This window comes from Osmia lignaria, chromosome 10, assembly GCF_051020975.1.
Source record: "Osmia lignaria lignaria isolate PbOS001 chromosome 10, iyOsmLign1, whole genome shotgun sequence".
Classification (NCBI taxonomy): Eukaryota; Metazoa; Arthropoda; class Insecta; order Hymenoptera; family Megachilidae; genus Osmia; species Osmia lignaria.
In genome coordinates, this window is record NC_135041.1 from 14,380,106 (window position 1) to 14,393,453 (window position 13,348).

General features: G+C 35.1%; 1 protein-coding gene across 2 annotated transcripts; it reads left to right on the forward strand.

The window, feature by feature from the left end:
* Positions 1 to 215: 215 nt before the first annotated feature.
* Positions 216 to 8,199, forward strand: Vha16 (vacuolar H+ ATP synthase 16 kDa proteolipid subunit). Of its 2 annotated transcripts, XR_013062868.1 has the most exons (4): positions 216 to 485; positions 2,627 to 2,816; positions 3,222 to 5,349; positions 5,419 to 8,199. XR_013062868.1 is itself a non-coding variant. In XM_034339612.2 (3 exons), the coding sequence occupies exons 1-3, from the start codon at positions 395 to 397 to the stop codon at positions 3,424 to 3,426; spliced, it is 486 nt and encodes a 161-aa protein (XP_034195503.1). In that variant the 5' UTR covers positions 216 to 394; the 3' UTR covers positions 3,427 to 8,199. The 2 variants fall into 2 exon arrangements, 1 of the variants encoding a protein (XP_034195503.1); XM_034339612.2 differs by having other exon boundaries at positions 3,222 to 8,199.
* Positions 8,200 to 13,348: the final 5,149 nt, after the last annotated feature.

Sequence of the window (13,348 nt, forward strand, 5' to 3'; positions counted from 1 at the left end):
AAATGCGAATAAACAATAGAAAACGCCCGTCACGCGCTCAGCAAAGCAAAAGCTTGCGCAATAACAGTGCGCAGTGCTCGTTCAGAGAGCCTATAGGACAGCTTGACGTCAGATATAAAAGATAAAAGACGGCTCAGGATTCGCTGACAACGGTGTAGTCTGCAGTTGCGAACCAATGGCAGGCGAATAGACATTCTCGATTTTCGGCAGCCTCTTCTTCTCTCACTCGTCACTCGTCACATGACCCGCACTCCTGTACGGTAGGCCATAGTTGACAGTGGCACTAGTTTAGCGAAGTGAGTGCGTGAAGATCGCTCTTTTATCCGACGTTCGCGTTTCGACAACCTGTAAATACTCGTAATCAAATTGACCTACGAGTCTTAAACACATCAAAATGAGTAGCTCCGGCGAACTTACGGAAGAACGTCCTGTTTACGCGCCCTTCTTTGGAGTGATGGGCGCCGCCTCAGCCATTATATTTTCTGGTGAGTTTCAATTGTTTGAAATCGGCTAGACGTTTGGTGAAAGAGAGTACGAGTGCATTTATTAATAACTCATCTGGTAATAAATCTAACACGGTTATAGAGAAAACATGGTTTTCAAAGTGTACCTAACCTTGGTTAACTCAACTGAACGCACGCCATTTTCTTTGCTGCGAATCGACATAAAATATAGAAAACAGAATAAACCCTAAAGGATAAATTAATTTTGTTGTACGATAGTATATTGTAGGAAGCATTTTAATTTGCTCGTTACACGATATGACTCATAAATTCTTTGCTGATTATTTAGTACCAACATTAAACTTATCGACAAGGATAAACGGATACAAAATTTTTATAATTCCGTTAAATGATTTGTGATACCTTTTGTCATTGTCAAGCCTATTACCTTGCAATGTATAACATAGTATAGCAACACAGGTGTATTCTAATCCGAAGTGCCGAAGATGTCAAGGATACAGATTCAATTTTGAAACGCCAGTTTTTTAGGCACGTACATCTGCAATTTCTTAATGTTCTGTAGGTAGACGCGACGCAATTCAACGAGCTTAATTTTACATTACAACAGAAACGTATCGTATCGCCTCTTTAAGAGTCGCAATCGTTGCCTCGGTAATTGTCGCATTAATTATCCCTTCTGATACTTCCTGGAATTATTTTTGGTGTATTATTTATCGTCCACTGATCAACAGTCGATAAACTACATATTTAATGATCAAAACATAAAATAAATAAAATCGTTGCATATTTTTACTTGATCATCGTAACGTTATTTTAAGCAGATGAAAATCCTATTCGAACGATGATTCACAATGAAAGTAACATTTCACTTTATTTGACTTGTTTGTATTGTTTTTCGTTTATAAAATAAACTAAAATGACGAACGAGTTGAAGTCGGAGACGTAAGATGTCTGGAACAGGTGCCTCCCTCGGTAATTGTCGCGGAACTCGGTTCCAGTAGTAGGATTTATCGAAGTATTACTGTATTCACGACATTCGAGGCTGGCTACGGTTATTTCGTAATGCTGACCTCGTTGAGTACTTCTTAGTAAAAGTCTGTGTTAGTTGACGGGTGGAGAAAACACAGAATTCATGAATCAAGTGGAAGATTCCATCGAGATAATTGATATCATCGCCTATCGATCTCAGTTTAATGATTTTCAAATTCCCTTGAACGTAATAATAAAAAAAAAAAAAAAATAACAGATATTTCAGACGCGAAAACTTAAACTTTGAAGCGTCAGTCCCTATCAAGGAAATCAATACGAATCCCTTTTCCCGTGTGCGCCAGTCTTGAATGGACGGTGACACACGAGGAAGGCTAGACTTGCGAAGCAAAAGCATGAGAAATTTCGAATGCATGAAAAATCTTCCTTTCGATTCAAATAGATTCTATTCGAATCGAAATATCTAACGCTTCCGTGTTTTTGCGCACCTTTTTCTACGCGTAACAAACATTTCTCGTCCTGTTTATTCAAACGCACCACCTCTTTCTTTCTTTTACAATTAAATAAAGAGTGAAAAATTTAAAAGAAACGAGAAACGATTGTCCGCTTGTGCCACGCCCCCTACTCACGGGATGGGACTTACATGATAATCATGTGACTGCCAACGTGAGAATCATGTGACTACGATTTCCAGTCTCGGCGGAATAATCGCTCGTAACATAGCTGTAAAATCGTTCACTTTTCGAATCTATATACAAAATTGAAACATGTCAATGAAAACAGCTACGAAATTCAATAATACTATTGAAATCGGGTCCGTGACCTCGTCGTTAAGATCAATATTAAACGAGATCGATAGTACTCCAATGTTCAGGAGTAATAAACTACAGGAATCTATTAAATATTTTATTACCAGATATAAAGGTTCAAAATATAAAATAAAGATGCAATAAATATTTAATAACTCGATATTCCATAATGTTCATGTTCGTGTTCTTATTGTGTCATAGCCAATAAAGTATTTATAAATATATTCACGAAGTTGTTGTAGTTTGGTGTTATAATTTGTTGCAAGTATTAAAGGGTATATAACTTTTAACATTACATTTTCATTCTTTCATCGATAGATGCTTACAGAGAAAACAAATACAATGTTATGCCTGTTTTACTTACAGCTCTGGGAGCGGCGTATGGCACAGCAAAGTCAGGTACAGGAATTGCGGCAATGTCTGTTATGAGGCCAGAACTTATCATGAAATCTATCATTCCTGTTGTTATGGCTGGTATCATTGCCATTTATGGTCTTGTAGTAGCTGTTCTCATTGCTGGCGATCTAGAGGAACCTAGTAAATACAGTCTTTTCAAGTATGTTATCATTTTCTTAATTCTTCTAATTTAATAAAAAAAATATAGTTTGGGTTGATGATAGTACAATAATTTAGCATAATACAGAAAGAATTACATTTATTTTTTATTATTGTAAGTATATTTAAAACATTTAAACATTGCTATATAAATTTATTTTAAAAGAAAATCATTAAAAATATAACATGATGATATTGCTTGTTTAAATATTTAGGTAATTTGTTCTACACGATAGCATTGATAGTTAATTACTATAAAATACTTAATAATGCTTGTCTATATGTATTTCTACTTAATCAGTTTGGGGCTTAACTAGTTTTTAATTCTTTTGCTTTATTTAAACGTTAGTACATTTGTATGTAATCAACTTATAGATAACAAACATATTTTTTCTCTTTTTAATAGGGGTTTTATTCATCTGGGTGCTGGCTTAGCCGTAGGTTTTTCTGGTCTAGCTGCCGGATTTGCCATTGGTATTGTTGGTGACGCGGGTGTAAGAGGTACCGCTCAACAACCTCGCCTCTTTGTCGGTATGATCTTGATTCTAATCTTCGCTGAAGTATTGGGTCTCTACGGTCTCATCGTTGCCATCTACTTGTACACCAAGTAAAAATATTTTAGTGGCAGGAATGCAAGACTCGTCGCCTGCAATCAACAGCGCTCCCCGACTATTATATTGCGACTTGTTTCGACATTTTACTTAAACACATTTTTCCATGCATACTCACGTCGACTCATCTAAGCATCCTTCTGTAATACTGTATTCAAGTTGATATATTAGAGTCCAAGCATTTAATAAGTACATATTCATTACATAAATGACACTATTGTTGAAAATACTGCAAGCAAGTAACAAGAGTGCCGAAATCTGTTAATTGATTCAAATATTTGAAATCGAGGAAAATAATTCAGTCTTGCAGGAAGAGGATGTATGTACAGAAGATATGAAAAAAAAAAAAACAAAAAAAAAAAAACGAAGCAACAGGCAAACAGGGAGTTAACACTGAGGAAAGACCCCAAATATCCCATGCCGAAACATTTCTCTTTCACTGTATAGTAATCATTTGTAGTGTAATTTGACATTGAATTATCATCAACTAAGATAATCGGCTCTACTGAGTGTATAAAGAAAACAAATGTTATTGATAAAAGAATATTTAGCACAATTATATATTAATTGCGATTGAAGTGGCAGTATACAGATTGCAGATGAACGTCTATACAACAAGTCTAAACAAATGAAATTATAATATCTGAATACGAGAAAAAGCGAAGAACGTACAATTTGTGTGTGGAAAACAGTATATGGCGGTTCGATGTGTGTGTGGTTTATTGGTTAAAGAAGTGTTGTGAGAGGGAGAGAGAAGAGAAAAGGATAATGATATAAAAAATGGATCGTCAACTTCATGCGTTTAATTATTCTTATCGCTAATATATAGTATGTATACAGCTAGGTAAATTTCGATGATAAAGTGGGTACTGATACTGTTTGTCCAAATTACATTTTTATTAACCCTTTTATTGTGTTCATAAAAAAAAAGCACGTTAATTGTGTTCGGGTCAGATATACCCAGAGACAAAAAATATACATATACATACATGTTTCCAGAAATAAAGTTAAAGCATAATAATTTTAAATGTGTACTGTATGAAAAAAAAAAAACTTGTAATTAAATTACAAAGATTATGTTATGAAATAAGAATTCAATTGAAAGGTTACGAAAATGAAAAAAAATACAGAGAAAAAATTAAAAACAGAAAAGTACTTTATATTTTATTTTATTTTATTTTTTTTTTTCAATTTATGCAATTATATGTGTTTTTTACATGTATGTTTATTATGTTTTAAACATATAGTCGTTTCATTACAATTAGATAAAGGACACAATTTGCATTTTGTTCTCTTGGTAGATCGTTTGAAAAACGAAATACTTTTCATTTATCGTTTGTTATTTAACTTCATCATTGTTTCTATCGCGACTGAAATTCCAAGAGACAAACGCCGTTTGTACAAATCTTCCCTTTTTTCCAAATTGAACACCACGCTGAATAACCAAGTTGTATGCACGTGAACCGATTATGTTATAAAATATAAGCATAGGCCTTCCGATTTAGCGTTTACACATAGGTCGTTACAAGTTAATTAAAAATACTGACGGTATATTTAGTTTTGTACAATAGAATATCATTTCCGGTTTCTTCTACTTTTAGTATAAAATATTAAAGTCGTATAGTATATTGTATTCATCAATAGGACATGTGGTATATGTCGTTGTGGTGATATTCTTTTTAGAAAATTGGGCCAAAATAGCATAATACAAAGAAAATGAAAACCTTGATTTTTTCCAGGTGTTCTGGTAATTTCCTTGTACATATTTGCATATTATATATGTAATATTAGAAAAGTTGCATAATGTCTACGTATTTATTTGGCTGGTTTACTTGGAATACGTTACAGAAAAGGACGTTCACCTATAAAATCTAATTAATTGTTCGTCAACGTTAACATTGCTGTTAGGATTCAATCATTTGGGTAAGATATAATCAACCCACGCGTCCTATAATTCAATTGGTACCGATTTATCCGTTTACCATATTTCAGATCCTATCATCGAGTCTGGTTATACGAGAAATTTGACGAAACCGTTGAAGAGATATCGTTGCTCTGAAATTCTTATTCTATATACCTTCCGTTACTTCTCTATGGGATTCTCTATACGCCAGCCAAGATAAGTAAGCCTAAATATGCTTCTAGCTGACAGTATTAAATATATCCCTCGAAATTTGCCTTTCTCTTCATAAATGAAAGTTTGTCAAATTTAGAAATATAAGAAAAAACGTGGACTTTATATTTGTTATTTTCACATATTATAACTGCGTTGATTCATCGGTAGTTGGCACAGTCGGTAGAAAAAGTAGAGTTATCAGTGACAATTGATAAATTATCTTCAACTACTGTTGAATTATCACCGTTAGATATTCGAAATATATGCGAGCTTCTCTTTGCTCGTTTTAACTTGTTGAATTGGAATGGGAAAGAACGATTGTATCGTTTCTCGTACGATTAAAAATTGATTTTTATTTTTAATTCCTTTATGCTGTCGATCACCGATACATACTTTTCCGGCTTTTATATTTCACCGATAGCGTGTTTAATCAACGGTTATCGGTGATTTACCAAGTTGCAGGTCACAGTGATTGAAATATATTAATTGTATTTATTGAAAAGTGTTTACGTTAGGCTAGCAAATATGTCCTTAACAAAGTTATCATACAGATCAAGATCGGGTCGTATAGATTCGGACACAATAGAAGGGTTAAAGATGGATTATTCCGTAATAATGATTGTTACCGATCAGTATCACTCTTCACGTTCAACGATAACTCTATGTTTTTAATAACAATAGAAAATAGTATATCTTTCATCGCCGGTATTTTTTTCTTTTTTTAATACTTTCTCATTTATGCATTCTTCTTTTTTGGGGCACAGCGTATACACATACATGCGTACGCTTTTTGCACATTGATTACTTTCGCTTCGCTTATATACATATACATATGTAATAAATATCTAACCTACTTTAGCCTAAAATTTCAATTGTACAGTGGTAAAGTATGGCGGGTGATATATACATTACACGCGCACAATTTATGATTAGATAGCAGATGTTTAATTATCCTTATTAAAGATAGGTAACACATTTAGATAGGTAAGAAGGCGGGTGGAGGGGAGGGAAGTAATTAACACTGTGCATACAGTGTATTCGTGAACTTGCATCTTCTTCGGCGGAAGTGTCGAAACTCTGAACGAATAATTATTCTCGCTCTCTTTCTCACATTGCAGGACACCAATACACCACCTATACTGCTCCTTGGCTCGATTTAGCTTCTTGCTTGTTAATTTGCGTCTACGCTATATAACATAACATAACATAACATAATAAGTTATAAAACTTGTTAAATAAAAAATAAAAAATAAAAATGTTATACAAAACCTGTTATACAGGGTAGACGCAACACGTTATGATACCCAGAGAAATTTCCAAAAGTTGATTTCTCTTTCATTTTCATTTAGTTTATTTTTCCCTGGTGAACTTTGTTTGATCGATAGTCGAATATTGCGCAATTAACAAGATTGGGTAAATTCTTGTCCTCGACCGTGACGGTATTACGGGAAGAGATATGGTGGCCGATTGAAAAGGCTGTACACACACGTGCAAAGAGCTTACTGTCAGCTCCCATGACAATAAACCCATAAACAACTTTATTCGCACTTTTTAACTATCCTCTAACCAACTAAACATGCTACGAAAGAAATCCTTTCTTTAATCATTTATCTTCCCGATCCATACTAACCAAACGTATTAAAAAGGAACATCAATTGATCTTTCCGTTTACCAATGCCATCCTGTGACCTATTTTTTTCAAGCAAACATCTCTTGAATATTAAACGCCATTTGTGTTGCTTTCCATAGTCGTCGACGTAGTTGTCAAATGAGATATAAATATGTTCAGTGAAGAGAGTCATTGCTGACTCTTTGAGTCAACTGTAATTAGTATATTTACCATAACAAGAACAAATCCAGAGTCTCTGAATTGACATAGTACCATTCACATTCGTGTTCTCTGTTTCTTCCTAAACTTCATCCTGTACATACATTTGTGGCTGGTAATTTCGATTGTGTAATAATTTACGTAATGTTCGAGGTAGAATTCGTACATTATGTACGGAAATTATAATTCTCGTAAACCCTGACCGTTGCAGATCGAAATCGCTTTGACGTCGGATGTCACGTATTCGTGATTTTGATACTATACACTTCATTTTTTACATTTTATCTACAACTCGAAAATTGATAATCTCGCGGTGTACCCTACCAGTAATCAATTTACAGGCATAAAATTGCAACAATCCGACAAGTGTCAACAGCAGACTTTGCTAGTAGACCCTGAACGAAACGGTCTTCCATTCCTTCCATTTCTCTCCGTCTCACTCTCTCATATATTCCTCCTCTTAACCAATAAAATACAGGCACACGTTGAACCGCCATAACATATAAGTCAATCTTTAATCCGTCAGATATTTTAGCTTAATTTATAACAGATGTCGAAGGGAATATCTGAGATCCTCCCCTGTGTCTTTCTTTTCTTCCTTCAAGTAGGTTTAAGGTGGAAGGATCCGGGAGTGGAGGAAGCTCAGAACTTCTTTACAAGGACATTGAAATCTTATCGATTTGAGTGAAACTTTGTGGATTCATAGATTGATCCGCTAAGTTTTATTCAGATCTTAACGTAAGAGTCCGAAGGTGTTCTCTTGTTAGAGACATACTATGATCTACAACGACGAAACGAATATTCTTTTCCTTTATTTTTTTTTTTTTTTCTTGTCGATTGAATCTCGACATACTTGTTCCTCGCTTGTGAATGTGCGATCATTGTTTACGTAACGCGTTCGGCAAACGTTGATAATTGAATTAACATTGAAAAAAAAAAAAAAAGAAAAAATTGCTGTTAAAACAGCGTACACAAAAGGGAATGCATAGTTGTTACGTAACCGAGCTCAGACTACAGATAGGCAAGGGAATCTTATCTGTGCGTCGTCGCATATGTACACACATATACATACGCATACACACCTATATAGATAGGCACAGAGCGTGATCGCGCGTGCACACAAACGTACATAGATACATAGATATGGTGCATAGCCGGGGTAAATTCAGGTCATTCTTGAAAATGAATTACACACGCGTCTTATATCTGTCGCTTCGAAAAGGTTACATTAACCGAAATTAAGGAAAGAAATAAAAATTGCCGGCAAATTCGATTGTGGAATCATTATAACGGCGTGTGTGTATCGAGTAATTAGCAAATATTGTTTTTAATTATCATCAATCTTGCGGAGAGTCTGTAAATACATTGAAAGAAATAATATCAAGACACGGTGTCTGTGATTAGTTTATTTTGTATTATATTTCTATTCCAGCGATAATCGTTCAGTTTATAAATCGCAAGGTTGAATTATCCGGAAATTAGTTCTTAAATATTTCGCGCTTTTACTGCTGGTCAGCTTTTTTATAGGTACTACATTACAAAACGAAGATTATGAGATGATCGTAATTAATCGTGTTGTTCGTGTATAGTATAAATATATATAAAAGAACAGTGTTTTCCAAACTAAATTAGCGTTAGGAAGAAAGCATGTATTATCGCGTGCCGGGGTTTAGGAAGGAACGAAAATCCATATCTTGGATAGCCGTGGTTTAGGATTAGATGCAGGGGTGGATTCGGAAGTCTTACAATTCCTTCCACGATTTCTTTATAATTTATTTACGTTAAATAATCGAAATTTAGAAATTCCTTCCTTTTAATAAAATAAATGATTTAATCGTCGCCCACTTCCGGCTCCACGACTGTTTAGAGTTTAGAGGAAAGATTTTGCAGCACACCATAGAATACGGTGTGGTTTGGAAAACGCTACCACGTAAATTAGACCCTATATATACAATGCATAGTTTCGCTGTGTACGTTTAGCGACGTGTTATTCTTTTTACGATACGTCAAATTGGATTATCGTGTGTCCTCGACACGGATAAACAGGATTTGAAAAAAGCAAAAAAGAAAAAAAAAAGATATCTGGAAGCGATACTTTTAAATCACGCTCGAAATAATCGTTTGTGTGTTTGTCATTTTCGTGGTGAAAGTCTGTTGTAAGGGATCAGTAGAAACAAAAGTCGTAAAAAGGTAAGATTAATAATAAAATAATGTTCCAATGTATCCGAAGTAACTTTTTACGATGTGAAAAAAAAGCAGTATTGTTTCGTTTATATGTATATATAATATATATGTATGTGCGTGTATACATATAAACGAAAAAGCAAATATATACATATATATATATATATATATATAATATATTAATGGCAGTTGGTAATGTATTACATGTATTTAATGTAAATGTATAGGAAAATAGGAAGAAACATGAAAAAGACGCTCGTAGAGAAAAAAAGAGATAAAACCCGCTGAAATACATACATACGTCGCGTATTTAGAATTATAATAGTTAACTATAATTTGTTCATATGTACGCAGTTGTGTTTTTAAAAAAGGCTCTACACGTATACCAAATAAACATTGTTTATTGGAGCCAAAAACACGTGTCGTACTATATCGCATGCAGTAATAATACGTCGAACACACTTACGTCTTTGTAATCTATATTTATTTTTTTCTTTTATATATATATGTAGCATAATTATTTGTTTCAATGAAAGAAGTCGATTTTTGATAAGTCTCTAAAACTCTCAGAAATCGTTGCATATCAATCGTTAATTGAGAAATATACTATATGATATTCGTACAAAATGTGAATTTTAAATAATTTCGAGTAAGACTTCTACAATTGTTATCTTCTAAGAATCATAACTTGTAGATAAGGTAAGTAATGATAAAAAGAATTGCAACATATTATTAGTGAAAAATTTATGCGTATAAAATTTGTATCAAGTTACGTTTCTCTTAGTTGCAATTTTTTCTTCTCTTTGTTCAATATCGTTTCAACGCGAAACCTGTAAAAAGTCGAATGACTCATAAAGAACGTGCAAGAACCTGCAGAAACGAATGTTATTGTTACATTCTTTTCTTATCACGGCTTTAAACGATAAACCATTTCTTACGTTATTGTTGACGGCATGCTTATGAAGTAAAAATCGCACTTTCATCAAACACGTATAACGTAGCTTAATCGTAAATTATCGATCAATAAACGAGATTATTAAGCCTCGTATTTGCTACTTCTGTTTCTGTTTCGAGTCTTTGTTCGCGTGGATTGACTCCAATTACATTTCGCTATTATAAAGGAGCCTGAGAAAATTGCCTGTAAAAGAAATACTAGTACTATTAACTAAACACACAGCTACAATGTTGTTCTACAGAAAACAAAGTAAATCCGTCTGGTAATCGTGTGACAGTTGGGCTGCATCCAATTATTTTGATCCGACCAACGATCGTTGTAACTTGAGTACAATATTGCAACCAGTATTATAAGTAACTACATTGGTAAATAAAACCGCGTTTTTTATGTTTAGTAATATGATTTTAAGACACGGATGTTAAATCCGGATTTTACGGGCAATAAAATTAGTCAGCCATCGTTGAAAGAACATGTTAACTATCACGAGAAACTATTAAGTAAACTATAAAAAAAATACATATCTGCTGCTTCATAATAGAATGAAGTTAAATGTTCACAAACGATAAATTACTACTAATTATGGTACCACCAGTGCGTAATATTGCAAAGGATTTTAATTTCTACCTCTGATTTGAAAACTAATTGTCGGTAAGTTAATCACAAACTTCTGCGTCATCTATATAAAACCGGCCGAAACTACTGGGCAACTTACCGACCTGTCGCCTACAGGTAATTTAACCCGTTAAGCCATCTATACAAAATCCCTACATTCTCTTCAGCCCTACATTCTTTTCATCACTACATTCTATTCAGCCCTACATTCTTTTCATCCATACATCCTTTCCATCCCTACATTCCTTACATAGCTTCATCCCTTACATCCCTACATTCCTTACATCTCCATTCCTTACATCTCCATTCCTTACATCTCTTTATTCCCTACATCCCGACATTCCTTACATCTCTTCATCTCTTACATCCCTGCATCCTTTTCATCCATATATCCTTTTCATCCATAAATCCTTTCCATCCCTACATTCCTTACATAGCTTCATCCCTTACATCCCTACATTCCTTACATCCCTACATTCCTTACATCTCCATTCCTTACATCTCTTTATTCTTTACATCCCGACATTCCTTACATCTCTTCATCTCTTACATCCCTGCATCCTTTTCATCCCTACATTCCTCACATCTCTTCATCCCTTACATCTCTGCTACCCTTACATCCCTACATTCCTCACATCTCTACATCCCTTAAATCTCTGCATTCCTCATATTCCTGCCTTCCTTATATCCCAACATCCCTGCATCCCTTACATGCCTGTATCCTTTACATTCTTGTATTACTTATATTCCTGCACTCCATAGATCCCAGTACCTCCCTGAAATTAAGTTGAAATTTTTGCGGCTATAAGCTCTGCAATTGTATACAAATTTAGTTCCTTTTTTCGCCACCAGATGGCGCTGATCCGACGTCGAAAATTTAGTTCACATTTTTGCCGCTAGAGGGCCAAAATTTTGGCATGATTTAGTTCCTTTTTTCGCCACCAAGTGGCGCTGATCCGACGTCGAAAATTTAGTTCACATTTTTGCCGCTAGAGGGCCCAAATTTTGGCATGATTTAGTTCCTTTTTTCGCCCCCAGAGGGCGCAAAATTTCGATGTCGAATCAGCGCCCTCTGGCGACGAAAAAAGGAACTAAATCATGCCAAAATTTTGGCCCTCTTGCGGCAAAAATGTGAACTAAATTTTCGACGTCGGATCAGCGCCATCTGGCGGTAAAAAAAGGAACTAAACTTTGCAAAAGTTTAAATTTGAAATTATTTTTTACAAGACTTTACTTACCTTTACTTACCTTTACTTACCTTTACTCGAACAGTCTTTATAATATATTTATTGTAAGAGATGTAAGGAATGTAGGGATGAAAGGAATATAGGGATGAAAGGAATATGGGGATGAAAGGAATATAGGGATGAAAAGAATGTAGGGATGTAAGGGATGAAGCGATGTAAGGAATGTAGGGATGAAGAGAATGTAGGGATGCGAAGAATGTAGGGATGAAAGGAATATAGGGATGAAAAGAATGTAGGGATGAAGAGAATGTAGCGATGAGAGGAATGTAGAGATGAAAGGAATATAGGGATGAAAAGAATGTAGGGATGTAAGGGATGAAGCGATGAAAAGAATGTAGGGATATAAGGGATGAAGCGATGAAAAGAATGTAGGGATGTAAGGGATGAAGCGATGAAAAGAATGTAGGGATGAAAAGAATGCAGGGATGTAACGGAACGAGGGATGTAAAGGAATTCCGTAGGGGTCCGGGGCTGGGGCCCCGGTCTCCACTGCTCGCGGTCCGAGGAGTGCCGGCATCGGGTGTGGCCCCCGATGTCGGCGGAGTTTGGCACATGGCGGAGGGTCAAAGGACCCTCCCTACCGCCCTAGTGCAGGCCACCGTGGTGGTTTTAGTGGGTAAAAATCCCACACTACCTCCGGCTCCTCCCCAGGGGGGCTGAAGGTGTCTTTCTGAAGATTTCCACCACGTTAAAAAAACAAAAAAAAAAAAACAGGGTATTTAAGGGTTGCAGGGATGTAAGGGATACTGAGATGGCCTTGGCCTATAGTGAGGGATAAAATTATATAAATGACTGGAAAAAGTAAAATAAATGGGGTCCTCGGCTGAGACCCAGAAGAGGGATATAATCATAAATATTATTCTGCTTCGATGAGCTTATTTAATAAGCAAAAAAAATAAACGAAGTAAATTAAATAAACTCTGGAAAAAAATTAAACTTGTTGTGCCAACTTCATACGGACCTGATATTATCCAGGGGTT

Coding starts and splice junctions, on each gene's coding strand:
- Vha16 (XM_034339612.2), top strand. CDS start 395: ATGAGTAGCTCCGGCGAACTTACGGAAGAACGTCCTGTTTACGCGCCC. Junction 486..2,626: donor CTCAGCCATTATATTTTCTG/GTGAGTTTCAAT, acceptor TTTTACTTACAG/CTCTGGGAGCGGCGTATGGC. Junction 2,817..3,221: donor AGTAAATACAGTCTTTTCAA/GTATGTTATCAT, acceptor TCTTTTTAATAG/GGGTTTTATTCATCTGGGTG.